Below are 24,084 nucleotides of genomic sequence, written 5' to 3'. Positions count from 1 at the left end.
ACGACAGAGTCCACTCAAACCTCTTCTTCTGACCTTGTGCTTCACTGACTGTTCATGCAAACTGAGTTATAACTGAGTTATAACTACAGGATGTGTTGTTTATTGTATTAAAGGAGAATAAGATATTAGATAGATAATATTTAATTTAGAGCAGTTAGCTTCTAGTCGGCACAGTAGCACTGCAAACCATTTGACTGATTCAAACTGTGTATATATATATATATATATATATACACTGTTTGAATATTAAATGTATACGTACAACAACAGGGCAGCCTTACGCCGCCTCTTGTGGGCTCTTAAGTCACGTGACGATATGTAGAACCAAAATGGCCGCTGTTGTATTTTGACGTATAATAGCTAGCTACTTTTCTTTTTGTTTCATTCTTGGTAGAAAACCAGCAAACGAGAGACTTTTCGGAGGAACTGTATCTTGTCACCCTCCGCATACTGGTGTCCTAGTTTTTATCTTGAAGACAATCAACACTGACACATATTCGTTGAACGAGTTAGACTATGCATATTTAGTTCTAATACAGGCTAGCTAGCTGGCTCTGGCTGGCAGACAGTAAAGCAGTTGAAAGTGAAATAGCTGGCTAACCTAGCTGCGATGGAGGAATTGAGCGCAGATGAGGTAAGGTGACAATGAAAAAGGGGTCTGAGTTAGAAGCGCAGCTCTGTTTTACTTGCGTAACAATTTACACTTAGGTTTACAAAGTCTTTCCTCCGGACTTAAGTCAAATGGAGTTGCTACTAGCCCTAATGCTATCAGACTATGCTAGCTGAGAGACTAGCATAATCTAAAATGAAGAAATGCATCCGCGACAAAAATCTCACATTTATCTCAGCACCAACACACACAAGTGCGTGTCAGTCAACGTAACCCGTAAGATTTGTTTTTAAGAGATACAGCTAATCTAACGGAGGCAACGAACTTGAAGTTGGATGTGGATGTTTGTGTCACCGTTGCTAGTACGCTAATGTAATTTAGCCGGTGGAGCTCTATGCTAACTAGCTAACGTAAAACTAGACGCTGTGCACAAGGTGGCCCGCAATTAACATTTTTTTCATATAGAACAGTAAAAATATTATAATTATATTGATAATGTTTCTGGCATATGCTTTCTTAGTGTTATATTTTTGACAGATTAGGTTATATTTAGCTTGTTCGGTTGATTTGGCATATTTTCTTGCGGGGAGCTAGCTGGCAGTTGCTAACGTTGTTTTGCTAACAGTCAAAAATTAGCCTGTGAGACGACTCAGCATAAAAAAACACACACCGGGCCACCATTGTGCAATGATCCGTGGGCCGACTAAGCGGTCACTGAGCTGTTCCCCTTGAACTACACATGATATTTTGTGGGGTATACTCTCTTTGCAACCTTGTAGGCGTATTTAGCTGTTCGATCAACTCGCAGCCGAGTGTGCTGTTGATTTACAGTAGTTAGAATTGTCAGCTGAGTTGTGACGATCGGTGCTCAGGTCGGACTTTGTTCTTTTTGTGGGTTGTGTTGTATTTCGATTAGGCATGTCTTAATTTAAGACCATACTACAAAAAAGATTAACATAAACCGATCAGTGTTATAATAATGTGTCTTTATGTGTGGGAATAATGATCAAATAATAAAAATGAATTTATAACCTCGCATTGTTCATTTTCCTGTAATTAAAAAAAAGGACCAATAATTAAATTACATAAAGCTATACAGTCTTGATATAATGCAAGCCCATAATATGGCAGTCTGTAGATTGTACTTTGAGTAAATATGTTCATCTGCTGGTACCTTCATTCAAGATTCGCAGAAGGCGATTGGCTCGACTGGCAGGGGGACAGACATCACAGCCCAGCACCCCTCTCAGCACACCCCTGACATCTCCACAGAGAGAGACTCCACCTGGACCCCTCCATGGACCCTCAGGTGCCACATCCCAGCCCCTGCCACCAGCTGCCTCCCAATCATTGGGGCTCAGTGTCCACAGTGGTACCCCTGCCACATCCCCTGTGGGCACCTCTGGTAAGAGCTGAATAAGATCTACAGGTTTTTATGATGTATCTGTCCAGTTACTCATAATAATTTTTATCGCAGACAATACTTTTGGCTAAATCTTGCAATTTAGGTTTGATGTTTGTGCCAGATCAGGATTCAGTTAGCTTTGCCTGGCTGTCACCACAGAGTTATTGTTGTTAACCTATTGTGTGGTCTTTAGTCTAAGCCTACTCAAATTATCCTGTAACAAGTTGTCTGAAGCTTGGAAGATAAACAGCCTTGGTTGTTTTGAGTCTGAGCACAACACTGAAATGGACCTCATATTTGTGATGTTTGAACAGCAAGAACCAGTTTGATATCATGAATGACATCAATACAAACAGCAGCAGATTGTTGTGAATACATTGTCCCTGTCTGATACCAGGTATAGCCCCTGCTGTACAAAGTGAGAATTGATGTTTTGCCCGTGGTTTGCTCTAGAAAATATACGAGCCATGTATGGATGTAGTGACATTTTCCTGGCATTGTTTGTTGGTATGCATAGAGGTGGTGGTGTTATACAAAAGAACCGTTGTAGGGCCACTGGTTAAATTTTGTGATTTTATTCATTGTGGTTACATAAGCTTTCACTGCATGTCAATGTGTTTGCTGGAAATATTTTAATTGACACGACAGGGGTACACAATGTTTATTTGACTTAACAGCTGTTAATGATATGATTGTTGTGCATCCAGGAGAGAGTTGTTAATTACAGCTCTTCATCCTCAGTACAATCCTGGCTGTTAATCAGCTTTATCCCTAAGTGTTTTTCGTAATCAGGGTTTATAATGGCACACCATGCTGGTCTTAAAAACACCAATCTGAGCCTTTAGTTGGCCAGTGTGATGGAAGCAATGGCTTCTTCCATAAACATAAAGAACTTTAAATAGCTGCATAATTGTGTCTGATCAATATTTAAGTTCTGGTTCTAGAAAGTAGTCAGTTTGCTGTATCCAAAACAATAATTAAAATTACAGTTAAGAAATTTTATTAAAACTACAAACTATACTATACAAAAACTATATGAAAGTCATTACAGTACAACGACCATAAAATAAGGACCAGAAAAAATATGGCAGACTAAAATCCAACGCAGCATAAGAAAATACAAAAATATATATGAGCCATAACGTTATGAGAAGAGATCAAAAATATGACACTGCCTTTAGAAACCTTTTCTCCTTTTTGAGAAGCCTAGACTTTAAAAAAAAAAAAAAGAAAAAAAAGCAAGCAACAGACTACAAACTTGAAACTAACTTGAAGGCAGGCCCACAATATTACTCTTATTCCAGAAACAAGAACAATTGTATTGTTTAAGAGTTAAATAAAAATATTATGATACATCTATTACATTTTTTTGTGCTTCATAGGTGCTCAGTTGTGGTGTTTTGCTTTTGCAGGGGTGGCATATGGTAGTCAGAGCAGCGAGGGTGTCAGCTCCCTGTCCAGCTCCCCCTCCAACAGCCTTGAGACTCAGTCCCAGAGTTTGTCCCGATCACAGAGCATGGACATTGACACTGCCTCCTGTGAAAAGAGGTAAGAGTTTTTCTAATGGCATATTGAATGACACAATTCAAAGGCTTTAAGCCTCATCAAATTACAATTTAAAACGATAGTCTGCTTAAAATTTGACACTTCACATAAACCATTGAAGTTTGACTGTTCTTCTGGATGAAGAGACTTAATAAGTACTGCACCCCTGTTTTATTCCAGCATGTCCCAGGTGGATGTGGACTCAGGGATAGAGAACATGGAGGTGGAGGACAGCGATCGCAGGGAGAAGAGGAACTTAACTGAAAAGGTAAACAGCAGCAGAGAACGATACTCAAATGAGTCTTTTGTCCAATTACTTGGCTCAATGGACTTTGATCATGCCCATCCTGAGATCAAGTGAGTATTTGAATTAGTAAACATAAAAGCAGTCTTTGGGTATTTACAGTCACGTAACTGGGGACTTTCCATAGATGCTATTCGTTTTACTTTCATTTATTTCAGTTCATTGATGCATACCTGTCTCTTTATAGACCACAGAGATCATGAGATAATGACTATCATGAGAGCCAGAGTTATACAGGTCCTTCTGACATTTACTTTGTAAATGGCTCTAGATTGTGGTCAAACTGTGTGTTGTCTCTCTGTTTCTGCACCCCAGGAAACCTCTGCAAACTCAGATGTCTCTGAAGAACAGGCTTTGCAGCTCATTTGTAAGATCCTCCGCGTATCGTGGAAGGAGCAGGATAGAGATGTCATCTTTCTCCCTTCACTGGCTGCAGAGTTTCACCAGAACCCTAAAGATGGTATGTGACTGAATCACTTGAAAACGTGACAGATTTCTGCATTTGGTAACTTGACCGTTAATGATTTTTTTTCCTTGTAGCATACTCTGACTTCAAAGACCTGATCGGCCAGATCCTGATGGAAGTTTTAATGATGTCCACCCAGTCACGTGTCCACAACCCCTTCGCCAGTTTAACCGCCACCTCTCAGCCAATTGCAGCAGCCAAATCTGCCGACCACCGCCTGACGCTGGTGCAGCCCTCCAGCCTAGGGGGAAGTCCCATGGGCCCCAGTGCAGGGTCCTTTGGAGCCAGCTCTCTGTCCAGGCAAGTACCTTGACTCAGTATTTTGAGATCTGGGGACTCCCAGAGACGTATCAGGGCTCTGGATTGGTCGTAATCTACAGTCGTCCTTAAAGTTTTTTTTCCTTGTGTTTCTGATTTTGTTTTGTTCATTTCTTTTTTTTAAGACATTGCTGCATGAATAATCCTGCCAATGATCATCTTATCAATGTTGTCCACAGTCTGTATGGGTGTGGTAGTCCTCACCCAATGGCTTTGGATGCAGCCAAGAGGACTTCTCCATCTCCCCTCACCCCTACTACATCCTCAATACCTTCTACACCCTCTACCCCACAATTTATTGTTCCCCCTAGCCCATCTGTTACTACTACTCCAAGACAGTCTCTCAACCCTCCATCTTCCCCCATGCCCATCTCCCAACGCTATCGGCCTTACTCTGTCAACTCTCCCTGGGGGGCTCCTTCCCCATCTAGCTCTGGTCACAGAGGATTTAGTTTCTTTGGACCTTCTCCTAACCCTACAGGACCCTCTGTTCCTCCCAACACCCCAGTTCCTGTGCCACCACCCAGCCCCCAGTCCCTCTCTTTGAGCTCACCTAGGGCTCGTAGCTTACCCTCCTCCACACCCCCTCCCATGGTACCCTCTTCACCCAGATCAAATACCCAGCAGACCGCCTTTGGTTCCAGGATCCCACCATCTAGGTATCTTATCTAGCACTTGCGTGTTAGAGTGTGGTGCACATGCAAGTAAATATACTAAAACCTTAACATTTTGTGACCCACCAGAGAGTCCTTCAACTAAATCTTTCCACAGATCCTTTTTGTTGTGTATATATTGCTTCTTATATTAAGTTTCATGTAGTCAGTTGTCATCAACACAAGCTCATAATATGCTCAACTGGGTAAGCTTTAGACTGCTCGTTTAAATCTCTAAGAACAACCTGATATTTTAGCATTTCTGTGTTTAAAATTATAAGTTAAAGAAATGGCTCATTCCACCAGCAAATGTAAAAAATATACAGTATGTTGTCTCTTACAAATGCTGTAATGGTGATTAAAATAAGAGGAATTGAAGATATATGTAAACAAACATTATTTTATGTGACATTACTTGAAGTTTAACAAAAATGCTAATATATGGTGTTCTCAGATAATTAACAGACATTTTAGTTTCTTTATTTTGCAGTATTAAGACTGCTTCTTACTAACATAATATTAAAACATCTAACCCATTTGCATATAACTAATCTTATAGTTTGACAAACATGTTGAAAACATCCTCCTGCATTGCTTTAAAATTCTCAAGCATATAATATAGGCTCCGTGCCTCTTTGCTTTGGCTTGCTCAAGACAAGTGGTATGACAGATAGTGGCACTCAGTTCAATTATGAGTTGAAAGAATGTTCTGACAGTATATTAAAGCGGCAGACAAATTGGCATTAATGAATATTTAAAAGGCAGCACAAGAAGCAGTTTTTAAGCAAGCATGTTACCCTCCAGCATCCTCTCCTTGGTGCTCCCTTCTCTTGTCCTCTTTTCTTGTGACTTCTTACCATTCCACATGTGTCTTCATGTTTTTTCACTTCCCTTCTGTCTCTTCATGCTTGCACAACATCCTCTTTTCTTCCATTCTTTCCCTCACTCCTCCTGTCTTTTCCTCGTCGTGTTAGCCCCTTGTCCTTCCTGTTCTATGCCCTATCTGACATGTCACAGGACAGCAGTGATGAAGATTCTGAGGAGGAGGAGGATTTTACACGGGTTCAGTTTGGGTCCAGGTACACCGCTGCACGGTGTGTGTTAATGTGTGTATGCTTACTCAGTGATGGACCCACTGCATGTTCCAATGGGCCCAGGAGGCTTACGACTAACAGTGCACAAACACACCAGAGAAGAGTGGTGAAAGATAAACTGATGGAGGCCTAGCTGTCTTAGAGAGTGCTTTTCTTGTTTTGTTCATCAGAGGGTTAGACATAAGAACCAATAACTATTACTTTTGGTGTATCATGTGATGGTAAGTAATAAGTACAGTATGAGTCAGTAGATTATGATTAAATTAATAGATGTGCTGTAAAGAGCTGCAGGACAGAGATTGTATGGAAACGATCCTGTCTTTAATACTGCATTTCTCTGCCTTTATTGGGTAAAGTTGATTGAATTTCATTTTTAATCAATGTGAATATCTGCAGTACACTTTAATGATACTCAAACCAGTAAAGGCATGTGGATTAAAGGGAAAATTTCCCCATTTAGTACAGCGTGAGACTGTTATGTATGGGGGTTGTAGACCAAACTTGAGATTATACTATCTATGCATGGACTATCATTAAGGGAGAACTGGTCATTCTTTTTTCCTGCTCTGTGGTCATTTCTACTGATACTTAGTCAAGTGTTTAGGTCAAATCAAAGCAAATGCTGATCAGCAGAACAAGTTTTAGTTCAACTTGCGTCTCATCTTTCTTCAGGAAACACTGGCATGAATAAAGTTATGTTGTTATTGAAGTTATTTATCAGTGTAACCTGTTGTGTTGATTTAATTTTTAGCTTCAGGAACACTTGTAACCCAGGGCAGCGGCGATTATTTCTGCATTGCCTGTGTCCAATGGACAAATAACAAGGTTCATTTTATTACCTCCTGAGGTCTATTGTGCTTTAAAGCAGCTCACATACAGGTTTTGCAGTTACAGCTGACCACTAACAGCAATATCAACTTATGCCCCCACATTTGTCAGTTAAATGCGATAAGCTGAATCTTAATATTGGCTTCAAAGACTTAATTTGATTCTATATAAACTTTTTTTTCCTTTTTCAAGAGCCCACTACTGAGATTCTGAAATGCTGTCACTAATGCCTTATAGTTTGTTTCTTTCAGGACCCTTGAGAATGGGTTTGTGCTTGTTAACCATGCAGACATGAAAATGTGTAATGCTAATGGAACATCTCTGCTGCTGTGATGTTTTCTTTTACTTAAAGAGCGCCTCTCTGTCCTTGTTTCTGTGTTTACTTCCTTTTTACAGTCTTGGTGCATGTGGAGGTGGGATGTCCTGCGATTCAGCCAGCGACCGCTTCACCATTGAAGCATGCAAAGAGACAGAGATGCTGAACTACCTCATTGAGCGTTTTGACAGTGTTGGCATGGAGGAGAGGAAAGCTCCCAAGGTAGCTCGCTGTCTGCAAGATCAAGAAATGTCTCACCCAGGTTTTGTTTAGAAAAATGATGTTAAAAAATATTGAGATTCTGTGGAAGCGATAAGTTTGTGAGATCATTTTAGCCTAATAACCCTTGTGATAATAATGACTGATATTTCATGTTCTTTTTAGCTTTTTCACCGTGTCTAAATTTTGGTTACAAAATGTCCTGAGGCCAGAAGAACAGTCTGTACTTCAGAGACTAGCTGCAGCCCAGTTGGTCTGGAAATGAGTGGAGGCTTTGCTCATCAATGAGCACCGATTCAACCGAGTCCGGAGAGAATTTCAGTGGAATTTTCAGCATACATTTTTATCACACCTCTAACTGTTTTCTCTCTTCTCCCCTCTTCCCTGTTTCTCCCTCAGATGTGCAGCCAACCAAATGTCAGCCAGCTTCTCAGCAACATTCGCTCTCAGTGTATTTCTCACGTTGCCCTGGTCCTCCAAGGCACCTTGACACAGCCTCGGTAAGCAAGCCAGCAGCACACTGTGACAATCTTTGGGCTATTTTCTTATCTGTCATTATAGTTTTGAACATTCTGTTCCTTTTCCTTCCCGAGTCTCCATAGCAACTACTCTTTCACTATTTCTTGCCTTCAATCACATTTATTTATTTATTTTCACCACGGTGGTTGTGTCTGTTTTCTACATGTAGAAGCCCTCTCCAGCAGTCTCTGCTGGTACCTTATATGCTGTGTCGGAACCTTCCATACGGTTTTATTCAGGAGCTGGCACGCATTACCCACCAGGAGGAAGAAGTGTTCAGACAGGTGGGATGCACGCCCATCCATTTTTGATACGTTTATACTGATTCAGGGTCACCTTTGTAAGCTGAAACCTATCACAGCATACATTGGACCAGGAAGACACCCCAAACACACGTATATTCAGTGCTATCAACCAAGGGAACAGCATGTGCTTACATTTATTCTGGTTAAATAGCAAAACCTGTCTCCGGAGGCAAGAATAAACCTATGAGGTAGCAGTTCAATGTGACTGCTTACATGAATGTGGTTGGAGTGATACCTTGTTTTGGTCGGTCACTCTAAAACACCTTCACATTGACGAAGAACTTGCAATAATTAAGGCAAATGTGCAGTTATCCACAACTTGATAGTTTGCTGGAAATTAATTTCCAAAAGTTGATGTAGCACTGATGTTTACTATCACTCTGTATCTTTATTTTTCAGATCTTCATTCCCATCCTTCATGGACTGGCTCTTGCAGTTAAAGAATGTTCTTTTGACAGTGATAACTTTAAATTCCCCCTCATGGTAAGGAGATTGTGTCCTGATCTATACTATAGTACCAGGAAGGAGACAAGACTGTAGTTACAGTACAGCAGGGCTTAATGAGGTTCTGGCAGCCTGATAGACAGCTCCAGATGTGTAGTGTATGTACTGCATGTGTGCGGACATTCCTAAAGATGCTGTTCCCATTGTGCTACTTATCCTTTTGGATAGATACTACAGTGGTGTTCTTGACAATCTTACCTAGTAAGTCAGAGCTGCAACCTTTATTCACCATTCATGCTAGCATACACAATAATTAAGTACTATCATCTGATTTGGGATAAATGTGATTTTGTCACATTTAAATGATACATTTAAAGAACATTGTTGTCATTTGAGCATTATATAACATGTGTTGTGGGCTGTTTGTCAGAGCAGGTTGCAATTCTTAAATTACAAATGTAACAAGTAATATCTTGAATCATCAACTAATCTCAAACTTGCACTTTTAAATGGTATCAAAGTCATGCAAAAACCATATATATTGTGTTGTGGTCATAGAAGATTTGCATCAGTTGTATTTTGTTCTTACAGGCATTAGCTGAACTATGTGAAATTAAGTTCGGAAAGACTCACCCAGTGTGCAGTTTGGTGAGTATACAGTTGGATGGCTAAATCTAAATTATGGTATTTAAGTGTTCATCATTATGTCCTTAAGGCTCAAATTATTCAGGCCATGCACCTCTCTAATTTTGTCACCAAACACTTCCCTTCCATGTATTTCCTTGAGATGGGAATTTTATTATTTGAGTTTTGTGGTTGTCTTTGTTGTTTATACTTTCCTCATACCAACATGCCCAGTTGATGTCAGCACGTTGAATTTGTTGTGGTTATTTTATTCATGACACTAAGACTTCTAACTGCTCCACAGATAAGGGCAAGATAAAATCACCTGTGAATGGTAAAGTACCGGGCTATACTCGGTAACATAACAATCTTTGAGATCAGATTTATTTTAGTTTATATTAAGCTCATTGAGTTTTTACATCCGTAGTAATGGGTAAATGTGCTAATAATATTAACTAGAGTGTATTTATGCCAAACCACATTTGGCTTCTCTTAATGAGTTAAACTGAATGAGCAGGTAGGAATAAATTGTTCACTTCATTGTATTCCATGTTGTTGGCTTTCACAGGTACTTAACCTTTTATTGATGTGATAGATACTAGCACCCCAAGTTCAATAAAAGATGTTAAATGTTTGTGACTTGAAACCACAAAAAACCTGTGCACCCGTATGTAATATATGTCTCTGTAATGGCTCCTCTGTCCAGGCAACGTCGCTGCCTCTATGGTGTCCCAAACCACTGAGCCCTGGTTGTGGCAGAGAGATCCAGAGACTGTCCTACCTGGGAGCCTTCTTCAGCCTCTCTGTGTTTGCTGAGGATGATGTGAGTTATCTATTCAGTTAAACAAGTAACTGCTAATTGGCCACAATCTGGCACCATTGAATGTATACTCATTCTTTTTAAGTGTCTGAGAACAAGAGAGGGCTTAATGTAATTATACTGCAGAAAACAAAGTTTGTTTGATGTGCATGTTTTTAATGTGTCATCGTTTATCTTTCCCTTCAGACCAAAGTAGGAGACAAGTATTTCTCGGGCCCAGCTATCACCATGGAGAACACACGAGTTGTCAGCCAATCATTGCAGCACTACCTGGAGTCAGCAAGGGTGAGTCTCCACTTTAATGTCTTTATTTAATAGCACTGCATCCTTTGTGTAAGTGTAGAATAATTTGTTAAAGCTGCATGTCATCTTTTTCAGGGTGACCTGTTCAAAGTTCTCCACAACATCCTACTAAATGGAGAGACACGCGAGTTAGCTCTTAATTACATGGCAGCTTTAGTCAACTACAATGTGAAGAAAGCCCAGATGCAGGTGAGTCACTGAAGTTCTTTATTGAAGCAAAAGTGTTTTTTAGGGTTATCAAACTTGCACATTAAGAAAAACAGTAGTGTTAAAAACTAGAGGGGCTAGAGGGTCAAAAACAAATATATTTCCAGCACCTGAAGGTTTAAGAACATCTGTATGTGCTCTGTGATACACAATGCTATGCAAATGTTTGGCACTGTTAACCTAACCTATGTTGTTCTTTCTCCTTTCTCCCAGACTGATGACAAGCTGGTGTCTACTGATGGCTTCATGCTCAATTTTTTATGGGTGCTGCAACAGCTGAGCATGAAGATCAAGCTTGAGACAGTGGACCCTTATTACATTTTCCATCCACGCTGTCGCCTTGCTGTCAGCCTAGAGGAAACGCGTCTAAAGGCCACTATGGAGGAGCTGAAGAGCTGGCTGACTGAACTGCGTAAGTTGACATAGTCAAGTTTGCATATTTATCAGTTCTTCGTGATTCATCAACATGCCAGATTTAGTTTTTTTTTTCTCCCTAGGTAATCCTCCAATTAATCGCAGATGAATCGTCCTTGTGTTACAGTCTCCGTGTTGCTTTTGACTTTGCTTTATTTGGAGTTATCTACAAAACAACAGCAGCTACACATGCTGGACCACAGACAATTCATGACATACAATATGATTGAAATAATGTATATTTTATAATGGAAATAATGAATCCTACTTGCTCATATAAACAGACGAAGACCCTACCAAGTTCTCAGAGCCCAAGTTCCCCACCGAGTGCTTCTTCTTGACGCTGCACACCCACCATTTGTCCATCCTGCCTGGCTGCAGGCGCTACATCCGCAGATTGCGAGCTATCCGCGAACTGAACAGGTGCACACACACAAACACACGTACACACTCACACATACACACCCAGAGGTTTTCAAAGCATGCTTAGGTTATTTGGGTTAATATTGCTGTGTTTACCTTGTTAGGACTGTAGAGGAACTGAAGAACAGTGAAAGCCAATGGAAAGATTCTCCCCTGGCCAGTCGACACAGAGAGATGCTTAAGCGATGCAAAACCCAGCTCAAGGTCAGTTTAACATCCTTGTAGATGCACCCACTGTCTTCCATTCATCTACTGATTAAATCTTGAACACCGATTTAAAGGTAGAGACCTGCAAACACTCATCTCTCAGTTCACTGAAATCTGGCATTACAGGAGTTGTACCCAGATTTATCCTTAAATGCTAAAACATGCAGGATTCTACAACAGATCATATTTACAGAGATTTGATCCTTATCATGTGTGACTTTGTGCTGTCAGAAACTGGTGCGAGCCAAAGCTTGTGCTGACGTGGGCCTTCTGGATGAAAACCTGCTCCGCCGATGTCTGCAGTTCTACAGCACAGTCATTCAGCTCATTCTCCGCATAGTGGACCCTGCCTACCCCAAGTGAGTTTCCTTTCCACCGACAGACCATGTTTGTCATTGTTGTGATACTGATGTAAAAGGACCAGATATGACAACACCCGAGGGCATTTGTTTTTTTTTCAATCTTTGCTGACTGTCATTCTGTGTTTCAATCCAGAGTGAACTTTAAGTCAGTATGTAACTGTCATGTTTATTTCTTCATGACTTTTGCAGCATTAACCTGCCACTGAATCCTGAGATTCCCAAAAGCTTTGCTGCTCTCCCCGAGTTCTACATTGAAGATGTTGCCGAGTTTCTGCTTTTTGTCGTGCAGTAAGTTCTTAGTTCAATCCAGCACACTTCTCTCATTGGTTTGCAGTATATCTCTTCAAAAGAAAGGACAGTTTAATATGAGAAAAGTAAAGATATAAAATGGACAATTTTAGATGATACATTTGTCAATCCACAATATGTGGTGTATTGGTTACAAAAATCAGTGTCTGCATCCATATAGAGGCCAAAGCCAGGAGTGATTAATCCTTTCCTCCACCTCGTCTTCCTCCTTTGTTTCAGGTATTCTCCCCAGGTTTTATATGAGCCATGTGTCCAGGACATTGTCACCTTCTTGGTGGTGTTCATCTGCAGCCAGAACTACATCAGGAACCCCTACCTTATCGCCAAGTTGGTGGAGGTGCTGTTTGTCACCAACCCTGCTGTACAGCCTCGTACTCAGCGATTTTCTGAAATGATGGAGAACCACCCATTGTCCGTCAAACAGCTGGTCCCTGCACTCATGAAGTTCTACACTGGTGAGTACCACATATACTGTAATCCTATCTGCAAGAAAGAATAATGAAATAGTTTCTAGTCCTTGTGTAGCTGACCTATATGTAACTTTTTTCCTTGACTGTCTCCTCTGGTCAGATGTTGAGCATACTGGCGCCACCAGCGAGTTCTATGATAAGTTCACTATACGGTACCATATCAGCACTATCTTCAAGAGTCTCTGGCAGAACATTGCCCACCATGGCACCTTCATGGAGGAGTTCAAGTGAGTGTGCTTTTGATAAACTGTTTTGATTAATCACTTAAGTTTTGGGCGAGTGGCTGACCATCATCATCTTCTTTTCTTACTCTTCTCTAGCTCTGGCAAGCAGTTTGTGCGCTACATCAACATGCTGATTAACGACACCACCTTCTTGTTAGACGAGAGCCTTGAGTCCCTGAAGCGTATCCACGAAGTTCAAGAAGAGATGAAGAATAAGGAGCAGTGGGACCAGCTGCCTAGGGTCAGTGCTCGGCCATAAAAGGTCTTATATTGATGTAACAGGTGTTAAATTTTTTTCAGCTTGTTGTAAGTCACAATGCTAAAATCGTATGTTACACAATAGATGGTAGAAATATTAACTAATAAGCGTTCAGGTGATCAAAATGGTTGTATGATTTGAGTTGGTCATGAGAGGATTAAAATATTGTGCATTGACAGTGTAACACCATATCCATTAAAACTGGGTTTAATTACATTGAAAGACTTCGGCTAGTGAGAGGCATTCATATTTATTTGTTTTTTTCAGGCACTTAAATGTTATTAAGTGCTAAATTGTATATGTCAGAGCTTTCCCACTCGTACAACCTGGATATTGACATGACCACTGCTTACAAATTTGTAAATTTTGTAAATTCACAATTATGATAACTCTCATATGAACTGAATGCAGTGTTAACCTCCAAAAGGAAGAGATGGAAAAATTAAACGTGTAATAACAAACTGGTGACAAAGGTCACAGGGGATATTTTGAGCTGGAGAACATTGTCACCTAAACTCACCACATTGATATTTGTGCTGGGATGTGAGTCTAGTGGACAGCTGTTGAAGAAATAGTGTTGTCAAACTGTTTTCCTGCCAACTTCAGGAGCAGCAGCAGAGCCGCCAGTCCCAGCTGACTCAGGATGAGCGGGTGTCTCGCTCCTATCTGGCCCTGGCCACAGAGACTGTTGAAATGTTCCACATCCTCACCAAGCAGGTCCAGAAGCCTTTCCTCAGGCCTGTGAGTGTTGCTGCCCCCACTGGGCATTTTGTAAAATGGTCACACTTGAAAAATGTATCCTCAATTGTACGATAGCAGTTAACATAAAGGCAACATTATCTGTCTGGATAGGACATTTTGACCCAGACAAGCTAATGCTAAACAGTGACTTCTTCACACAGGAGCTGGGGCCTCGTTTAGCTGCTATGCTGAACTTTAACCTCCAGCAGCTCTGTGGGCCTAAGTGTCGGGACCTGAAGGTGGAGAACCCCGAGAAGTATGGCTTTGAGCCCAAGAAGCTCTTAGACCAACTGACTGACATCTACCTGCAACTAGACTGTGCCCGGTTTGCTAAAGCAATTGCAGACGATCAGGTTGGTGCTAATGGAGATAAAGTGTACACTTTATCACAAATACAGCATAGAGTACTTTGGAGGCTGTTATGATGAATGCTGGTCATGAGATAATGCTGTAGGCAGTTGAGGTCAGCACAGTTAAGGTCATTTTGCCTTAAAGACATCAAGATAAAAGCTCTATTGTACTCAGTGAACATTAGTGTTTCACCCATTTCTCCCCAAATAATGCAAGCCGTAAGCAGTGAGGTACCAAATACTGTCGACTAGTTTGTTTCAGTGTGTTAAGTGAACGGTTTGCTACATTCACATGATGTGTTTATGTGGTACTGCCTTTGTTTGATGGAGCCAAGTCAGTTTTCACAAACCACCAATCAGCCTCTAGGCGCTCTACGATCTACACAACGTCAACATCAACACCTTCTGTCCTCGATTTAAACTTGAAAGAGCAAAGTAACATTAAATGTTGATTGTAGGCAGTTGACTGTGCAATTTGTTCATGAAGAATATGTTTAATGATGCACTTCCAGTGGCATAAATTTAATTTGCCACTATTTTTTTATTGTAATGTTGGGGGTATATACAGGGTTCCCACAGTCATGAAATTCCTGAAAAAGTAATGAAATTAGAAAAACTTTTTTCCAGGCCTGGAAATGGTTTGGAATTAAATTAATGTTTTGGAAAAGTTTTGTATAGACACTGGTATTTACAGACTAGCCTATTGTTTCAAAAATTTTGTCTTGCGTTACCAAATATTTTACTAAGTGCACCACTAGTTGATGGAGGGAATCTCACGAGTGGGTGAAGTTAGGAATCTCTAGCAAGATACTTAACTGCAAAAATGCCAGGCATTCTTAATAACGTGCGTTCTTAATAATGTGTGGCTTTCGAATGACAAATATAAGATGTGGTGTTCTGCTAACTGCAGTTAGCAGAACATGAATCTGCATCCACACATCTGCTGCTGATCAGTAATATTTTTGTGACCTGACCTGCGGGTTAACCGCGATGAACATGGATATAACTGGGATCACTGTTCACGTACAGAAATACCACAATGGTATATTGGAATTGTCTAAATGTACAGTTAATAAGCACACACACAGCCAAGGCACTGTAAAGTTTGCAAAGAATTAACGTTACCAAGCAGTTGGTGACTATTTTAATTCAATGGTTAAAAAAATACGTCCATTAAAATGTGTCCATCAGTTTCCTCAGACTCAGGTTTTAAGACCTCTGGGTGCTCACTCTGGTCTGTTCAACCTGCGCGACATATAGGTGAGGTCCCGTTAACAAGCTGAGTGAGGGGGTACATGGACTGGTGTTATAATGAACATTTCAGCTCTCCTGCTGAGTGAGAGTTTTTATAACAACACGTGAACGCCACTTCTGCCCGGCGCTCAGTTCGGTTTGTCATTTGCCAAATAAGCAAGTGATAGATTATAGGCTATAGATCCTTTCGTCCCGGTGGCGTACTGGCTCGGATCTCTGTTTTTCCTGAGCACATTTTCTCTCATCCCTGGGACAACGGGATGTCCTTAGTCTGGAACCCTGCAAAAGACCACTCAACCGACTGCCAGCGATGGCACATATTTCACACCTGCTGTAGCCAGGGAAGATGATGTTACTGCTCCTACAAGCACGGCAGGCATCTGTATAGCTGCTAGACAACGGTCATTGCCGCATCCAATGATCTGTTGTCGGCTAAAGTCATTCCATTCCAAATTCCTTGCTAGCCTACATTTTTGCTACACAGCCTGTCATAGGGCTACTGCATGGAAGTTAAGAGCCTCATTACTCTGCCCTGTCATCGCTATATGGGCCTACCTGTTAAACTATTTAAATTAAATCTTGGAAATGGGGTAAAATATGATGGAAAAAATTATCATTGGTAAAAATGTGTGGGAACCCTGTATATATCATAGAAGTTATACATAAGGGAAACCTACTCATGGTTGTTGCATACAGTGTGACATCTTAAATGTGACAGTATCAAAAATGCTCTTCTCTTACAGCTCCATAATTATTTTCTCCCTGTTATTTGTTTTTATCCAGCGGTCATACAGCCGTGAGCTCTTTGAGGAGGTGATCTCAAAGATGAGGAAGGCTGGAATTAAGTCTTCCATTGCCATTGAAAAATTCAAGCTGCTGTCAGAGAAGGTAGAAGAAATAGTCGCCAAGAACTCCCAGTCTGAGATGGACTACAGTGATGCACCTGATGAGTTCAAAGGTGTGTTGTGTGTGTTTGTCCAAAGTGTTTTTAAGCAATATACCTGCTACTTTTAAATCTGTTTATCCAGTGGAGGTAAATTGGCTGAAGAAGCAACAAGCCTGACTAGAAAACATGTTTATATATCTCTTTTTTTTTTTTGTACAGCCCCCAATATTATCAATAGTCCCAAACCTATTTAGAAAATAAGTCTGATCATCTCCGAATTGTAAAAAGATAAAAAATTATAGTGATGTCCTATTGAGGTTCACAATCATTTCTCATGATGTATTCGTTGAATATCCACAATGAAAAAAGTGAGAGGGCCTTCCTGTCATATTGTTCTGTTTCTATCAGCGTCATATCAAAATCTTTAAATAACAGTTTTTGAATGAAATTAATAATGTTAAAATTTTAAGAAATAAAGATTTTTTGTGGTTACTTTAGCCACATCTAGCAAGTCACTAAATTTCTGGTCCCAAGTAGATAAAGTCAGTTGCTTAGAAATCTGATGTGAACTCAGGTCAGTCAGTGCAGATGGACAGGATCTTCAAGAGCCTCTGTTGCTGTTAAATTCCAGGCATTTGCAGGGGGCTTTGTAGCTCATACAGGTCATATAGACAGCTTAGAGCAGGGCTATCATATAACCACAGACTTAATATAATCTAGTAAGAGAACGTGGCCCACATACCTCCTTTGATTCCCACATATGCCAACCAACCCACCACAGTTGATGGAAGTGTGCCATACAGGAGGCTCGAGTATCAGCTTTCTATGTAGTTAAAATCTCCCATGCCAGGTTTTATTTTTGTAACGCGCAAGTCCTACTGTAACAACCTTGTGACATTTCAATATAGGACACACTTAACTGAATGCTCTTATTGAATATTTATTGCATATTTTCTTAACTGGTGTTTTGATAGTTGCGGTAATATTGCTGTCATATAAAACACATAATTTTTTCGCCAGTTAGGGTTGTGCATCTCACTGACTCACACAACTATGCCTTACATGATGACACGCCTTAGTCATTGCATTTAGTTGTGTTTCATTTCTCTTGCAAAAAAGTATTTTAATGTAGTCTTTTTAGTTAGTTAGTTTGTTTACTTCGTTTTTTAGTCATTAACTCTAAAACCAGAGCATAGCTTAGCTAGTAGAATACCTCTTTTCAGATCTATGTACAACGTTTGAATACTAACCCTTCTCCATACACAAGTAGCAGCCTGCTGAGCGGGGTATGATGTTTGTTTTGCCTCTTTAAAGGGGAAACAAAAAAAGGAAAATGGGATGTAACAACAATAGCATTGACTGTGACGAAAGACAGGTGCCAGTTCTGCTGCTGATAAAACTCAATTTCTGTGCTGGACAGAAACATAAAACCAGTATAGTCAGTTGAAGGTTGTTGGTTATTGTTTTGGCAGTGTTTGCATCTTAATCTTCTGTAAAACCTACATGTAATTGTGTTATAACAGACCCTCTGATGGACACACTGATGACTGACCCTGTGATGTTGCCTTCGGGGAACATCATGGACCGATCCATCATCCTACGCCACCTGCTCAACTCCCCCACTGATCCCTTCAACAGGCAGCCACTCACAGAGAGCATGCTGGAGTCAGGTAACCCCACCACGATGCCTTTTCACCAGTAATTACATGTAAAAAAAGAGAGGCGCGAGGAAGTGCAAAAGTCATTCTTATTCGAAAGTAAAGCAGTTATTAGATTGTGTCATTTTCTCGGCTGTTCCTCACAACCTGTTGTTAATTCTACAGTCCCTGAGCTGAAGGAGAGGATCCATGCCTGGATGAGAGAGAAACAGGGTGGACGGCCTGTCTAAGGGCCACATCGGCCTGCTAACCATCATTAAGGGATCTGTCCAAATCGCCTGAATTCGGTGTCACTTCTACCAATGACAACAAAAACAGTTTAAATGGAAAAAAAAGGAGACCTGATTTGATTTTTTTTTTTTCTTTCTTTTTTTTCTTTTTTTTATTTGCATTTACCCTTTTTTGTCTCAAACCATTATCATGGTTCTAAAAACAAAACATAATAAAGTTAAGACTTTTAAGTTTTTTCTCATGAGTTTGTGTATATATATATCAAAATATATACATATATTTAACAAGAGTTAGTTAATGCATTATAATTCTGCAAGATTAAGTTTCCACCAACAGGTTTACCAACGAGGTGCAAACATTCACTTCACTGATCATCTTCTTTTACTGTTCTCATTTTGTTTTGTAATACTGTGTATGTTTCATTGAAGACTTAGAATTATTTGAGGCAGGTGGGAGGGCAATACATTTGGGAGAGTCTGGGTGGGTGCTGATAAAATTGCTAGCCCTGAGTTCTCATGATGAAGACTGTGACAATGATGAACTTGAGTCCACATAACGTATGCTGGTGTCCTAACACATGCACAGTTTGTGCTTTCAAAGTTCAGAACTGGGAATAATCATTAAGGATGTAGCTTAACGTAAACTAATCCTAAAGTTAGCTTCCTTTCAAGTACAGTAGGAAGATAAGCAGTGGTTTACCAAAATACAGTATGCTCAGTTGTTCCTTTTAGTCACATTCTCCCTGCTCACTTGGATAAACTGAATTTACTTCTCGTGTGTGCATGGCCTCAAGTCCAGAACCTCCTAAGCGCCTCATGGACAAATAACCCTCTTTTAGGCGAAGTGAAAGGACCATGAGAGAATGTAGCATGACCACCAGAAACACCATCGTAGGAGCACACCATTAAAAGTCTGTTCGTCAGAGCCACTGACATCTCACCTCAACATGGTCTCTTTCAAATGGCACTGTACCTAACTTGACCTTGCTGACCTTAACTGTACAGGAAATGATTTCCTTTAACCACATACCTGTTTTGGAAGCTAGGATTTTGAACTGAAATAAATGATGATGCACATTATTTCACAACTCGTCACTGTTTTTTCCTCAGATTGATGCCTACGTGGTTTGTTTGGCCCCTTTATGGTCTTTTTTTTTTTAAGTTTATTTGTCATCATGAAAAGACAGACATTGCATAAAACAAAATGTCAGGTTATACAAAGTCTAAAACTTAAATCACGAATAGATATTGATGTAAAGACAGTAAACATGAAGCAATCCAGGTGACCTGATGAGTCATTAACAAATACCAAAATTATCAAGATCATGCTCCCAGATTTCTCAAGCCAAAAAATAGTGGTGGTTACCGGTTTGTCTTTATCTTCTTTTTCTTTTTAATTATAATTTATTCCGCTTCCTGACAACACAGTCTGTTTTTTTGGAATGTGGTTTCCCAAATGCATAAGCTTAGTCATTCTTCCGCTGTAACTGTTACCAGCTAATGGATTGACTTTGGCAACCGTCTCAATTTTATTGGCAAGATTTTAAGTGTATAATAAAGGTTAAACCTGAGCGGTTTATCTTGAAAAACAGAAATTACCCCTTAGTCACACTTGAAGGTGCTCACACGTGTTGCACACCATGACAAGCATAAGTGCAAAAACTATATGTAGCATTAGCTAAATGAAATTTCATTGTGTCAAACACAAAAATTGAGCAGAAATGGTTGTTTCTGATGAGGCTTTAATTTATGCTACTCAACATACATAAGAGGTCTTATGGCACTTACGTGGACAAATACACTTTCAAATGTAGAATAGGATTGTAAACATTGTGAAGTTTCCTGTAGTTTTTTTGTTTCTATTTAGCACTGAGATGTGACATGCTCCATTTCTCGCCAGACGGCGCTCTTTGCGGTGACCCTGGGTGTTGCGGTGACAGCGGTGCGGGGAGCGGTGGGTAGAAATCCTGCAGTGTGGCGTCACAGTCGTAAAAAAAAAAAAAGAGAGAGAGAGAGAGCGAGAGACCCCGCCCACTCCCTCCGCTTCCGATTTCGAGGATTGCCATTGGCTCTGCGACGCATTAGTCACCAATATCTCTTCGTACATTGGCCCGTAGGGCTGCCAGTCAGCGTGGCCGAGAAGAAGTTGACGTAATCTCTTCGGTAAATCAAGGCAATCTATCAATTCTTCTTTTCGCTTGTGTGCAGATAGACGTCCGCCTTTTATCTCCACGGGAAAATAAACTCGTCAGAAATTCACCCGTTGCATTCGCGGCTTCATCCGGCTGAGGACACCGCTATGATGGGTGTTTTTCACGAAAGTGGACTTTGTAACAGTTTTCGTGCTCGCAGATTCTGATAAAAACAACACATTTTGACGCCCGCTAGCTAACGTTAGTTCTCGCCACTGTCCTGTGGTGTTGGTGTTGTCTTGGCGTGAGTCTTCAAACGTGAGTAAAAATGTTGAATCAATTCTTAATTTATATCTTAAACCCTTGTAGTGCACGGGGTTGTTATTACAGATTAATTTCAGGCAGTTGCTGGTGGCTGATGAGCGGTTGCCTGTTAGCTAATGTTAAAAGTGTCCGTTACTGTGTTTGGACTGTTACGTGGTCATGGTTCCGTTTACAGTTTAATATATTGCTATTTGATTCATTAAATACATTTCATTTGCAAACTATAAAATATTAGTTGCTTACAAGCACAGTATTTGTCTATGGTTGGATTGTCCTATCCACCAGACACCGAAGGTTAGTGAGTTCCGTCTCGTAACGTTAGATACTGAAGTCACAGCCGTCAACGATTCGTAGCTTAACGCTAGCTTATAGGGAAAAATATAGCAGGTACTGCATGGAACATTGCGCCCATTAGCATTTAGTGTTAAATTTCTCATACCCTCCCGTGCAGGTTACACCGGGAACAATGTGTCGAGTCTGTGCTGCTAAAATAAGCATGCAACTCCTCCCTGCACTGGTCCACAACATACAGCAGCGGAGGATTAGCCTACTTACTAACATCAGCGAATTAATTTAAAAAAAAAACAACCAAAAAAACCCCGACAATTTAAGCTCTTTGTCTGCACAAAATGAATACTGTTGAATGCAGCAGACAGACCAAGCTCAATGTCCCACTGTAGCCCACACCAAATAGGGTAGATAGAATTTCATGGGCGTATGCTTTAGCAAGTATGGCTGACTGCAAGGACATGGAAAAACATGAGATATTTGGCCTATGTAGTCACGGGGCGAGGGAGGTATAGCTTAAATTGACTGTAAACATATTGCAAAGTTGTGTTATCATAAAACAATAAATTATGCAGCTCACTTATATGTGATATTAGTATTTTTATTTTGCAAAAGCTTATTTCACACCTACTGTGGATTTATACATTAAAGGTATCACCTTGCAGCCTTTATTTGACTGTTAAATGTTTGATCGGCTGCTGTTTACAAAATATTAAAGCGCTTCATTGGCTTTGGTCGGCCATATTTGTTGTAGGCTGTTATTATTATTACTGGAAACTGGGTGGCAATGGACTGACGTGTTTGATTTACATTTTGTCAGAATTGTATTCTAGTAGTTTATATATTTCAAAAGAGGAAACAATGCAGTCTTTCCTCAATTATTCAACACCAGATTTTCTTTTTTCCAAACAGATGCAAACATCTCTTTTTCTGTTTCCTTCAGGAAGGATATACAAGGAATCTTACTGGGAGACAGTTCTAAACCACAAACATGTCTGGGGCGTCTGTAAAAGTCGCCGTTCGAGTGCGGCCTTTCAACTCCAGGGAGATGAGCAAGGAGTCAAAATGTATAATTCAGATGCAAGGCAACACTACAAGTAAGTAGTCCACTGGCATGCACACAACACATTTTCTCAAATTTATACAGGCCTCTCTGCTAAGGAAAGTGCAGTATACCACACAGGCACCCACGTGGTCTTCCTTCAGGGGTCTTAGCAGAGAACAGCAGAATGAGCAAACTGAATAGTGGACGGTTGGGGACAAACAGCTCAAAAGAGAATAAAAGGCTTACAGAGTGAAATTCCTCCTCCTCTGAAGGGGCCTGCATGCCTGAGGAGTCTCTGTGTGAGAAATGCTGAGTTGGTTCATACTGTGAGACCCAGGGGTCGCTACAAAGCCTGCCCTGCAAACACCCCCAATTCATCAAGGCTTTATCACACAGTTGGTGTTTTAGAATGGATATGCATGGTGCTTTGTAGTTTATGATTGTGTTATCTCTTAGTGTACACAAACAGTTTGTGAAGAGATTGTAGAGCGCCTATTAAATGTTATGGCCAAAAGTTAATCATTCATAAAATGCATTGCTGTTTATTTTGCCACAATAACACAAAAAAAGTGATTGGGTTAAATTTACAAAGGCTCACTGACAAAGAAGTAATTTCTCAGATGTTGCAGTGTTATCAGATTTGTCTGACCTTTGATAACGTATTATTCAGATCTATGGTTAGGATGATGTTTTATAGATGTACGTAATATTATTCAGCCTCACTTTCATGCTGAAGTGGCTCTTGATGTTTACACATGTACAGGATGTGTGAAAAAATGGCTGCAAAATCCCTTGAAATTAAAACTGACAATGGAAAAACGGATGTATTCAGATAAACTAGATACTGAAATCTGAAATCTACTAGCAAAGTGTAATGAAAATTTAATAATTTAGTAATTATGCACATTGAATGAATCATTTCATAGCTTCCCATAGATATATTAAACTTGATGGTGTAAATTTGTGATGATTCCCTGCTTCAGTGCTGTTGTTGTGGCATCTATTAAAGGATAGACAACAGCAGAGAGAGAGAAGAAAATGTGAATGTGGTTTGTAGTCTTGTGATTCAACCTGCTTACTTGTGACTGTGAGTCATCAGGTGCTGTGAAGTGCTAGCTGCCTCCTTACTCATGTCTGTGCCGTTTGTCCGATTTCAGCCAGCAGATGAACACTCTCCATGATATTAGCATGGAAACATTTAATGGCCCAGTAACATGACAGCATGTGACGGCAGAAACCTGTTCTGCCAGCAAGCTGTTTTATTTGCCTCCAGTTTTGTCTGTCAGTCTTATCAGGCTCGTTAGACTAAGCCTATATGAATCTTCCATAAGATCAAGTGTCCCTTCCAGTTATGGCTCACTTGCCCTTTATCTCTCATGCTCTTCCAAAGAGAAGCTTTGTGTCAAATCCCCAGTACTTTTACTCCATATCCCTGGGTTTTCATTATGCCAATGTCACTCGGAGGTGCTGGAGGGTGACTCGTGGTTTGTAGAAGAACTGCAGTGGAATATGCAGTGTTTTTGGGGGG

General features: G+C 40.4%; 2 protein-coding genes across 13 annotated transcripts in view; both read left to right on the top strand.

The window, feature by feature from the left end:
* The first annotated feature begins 319 nt into the window (after window positions 1-319).
* ube4b (ubiquitination factor E4B, UFD2 homolog (S. cerevisiae)) lies at window positions 320-19,847 on the top strand. 2 transcript variants are annotated; one of them, XM_071475926.1, is made up of 29 exons: window positions 469-634; window positions 1,796-2,015; window positions 3,428-3,563; window positions 3,741-3,828; window positions 4,180-4,324; window positions 4,405-4,630; window positions 4,828-5,307; window positions 6,276-6,380; window positions 7,620-7,761; window positions 8,158-8,258; window positions 8,447-8,561; window positions 8,982-9,065; window positions 9,618-9,674; window positions 10,357-10,473; window positions 10,657-10,755; window positions 10,849-10,962; window positions 11,194-11,392; window positions 11,679-11,817; window positions 11,922-12,021; window positions 12,256-12,383; window positions 12,576-12,674; window positions 12,915-13,150; window positions 13,266-13,392; window positions 13,486-13,630; window positions 14,255-14,389; window positions 14,551-14,742; window positions 16,777-16,951; window positions 18,403-18,549; window positions 18,703-19,847. In XM_071475926.1, exons 1-29 carry the CDS (start codon window positions 611-613, stop codon window positions 18,765-18,767), a joined length of 4,140 nt encoding a protein of 1,379 aa, XP_071332027.1. In that variant the 5' UTR covers window positions 469-610; the 3' UTR covers window positions 18,768-19,847. The 2 variants fall into 2 exon arrangements, with proteins under 2 accessions (XP_071332028.1, XP_071332027.1); XM_071475927.1 differs by lacking the exons at window positions 4,828-5,307; window positions 6,276-6,380 and having other exon boundaries at window positions 320-634.
* Window positions 19,848-20,923: 1,076 nt separating this feature from the next.
* The window catches only part of kif1b (kinesin family member 1B), a 57,827-nt gene continuing 54,666 nt past the window's right edge, over window positions 20,924-24,084 (top strand). For 6 of the 11 annotated variants that reach the window (XM_071475917.1, XM_071475916.1, XM_071475918.1 and 3 more), the window contains exons 1-2: window positions 20,926-21,217; window positions 22,455-22,608. In XM_071475917.1, coding sequence (XP_071332018.1) covers window positions 22,503-22,608 — 106 coding nt within the window. In that variant the 5' untranslated portion in view covers window positions 20,926-21,217; window positions 22,455-22,502. Of the gene's footprint in view, window positions 21,218-22,454; window positions 22,609-24,084 lie in introns of all 11 variants that reach the window. The other 5 variants (XM_071475920.1, XM_071475924.1, XM_071475922.1 and 2 more) reach the window with 4 other exon arrangements.

This window comes from Trachinotus anak, unplaced genomic scaffold, assembly GCF_046630095.1.
Source record: "Trachinotus anak isolate AG129_WGS33_773 ecotype Australia unplaced genomic scaffold, CSIRO_AGI_Tana_v1 ptg000004l, whole genome shotgun sequence".
NCBI classification, from domain to species: Eukaryota; Metazoa; Chordata; class Actinopteri; order Carangiformes; family Carangidae; genus Trachinotus; species Trachinotus anak.
The sequence above is the reverse complement of the archived record's forward strand: the minus strand, read 5'-3'. Positions and strand labels throughout refer to the sequence as shown.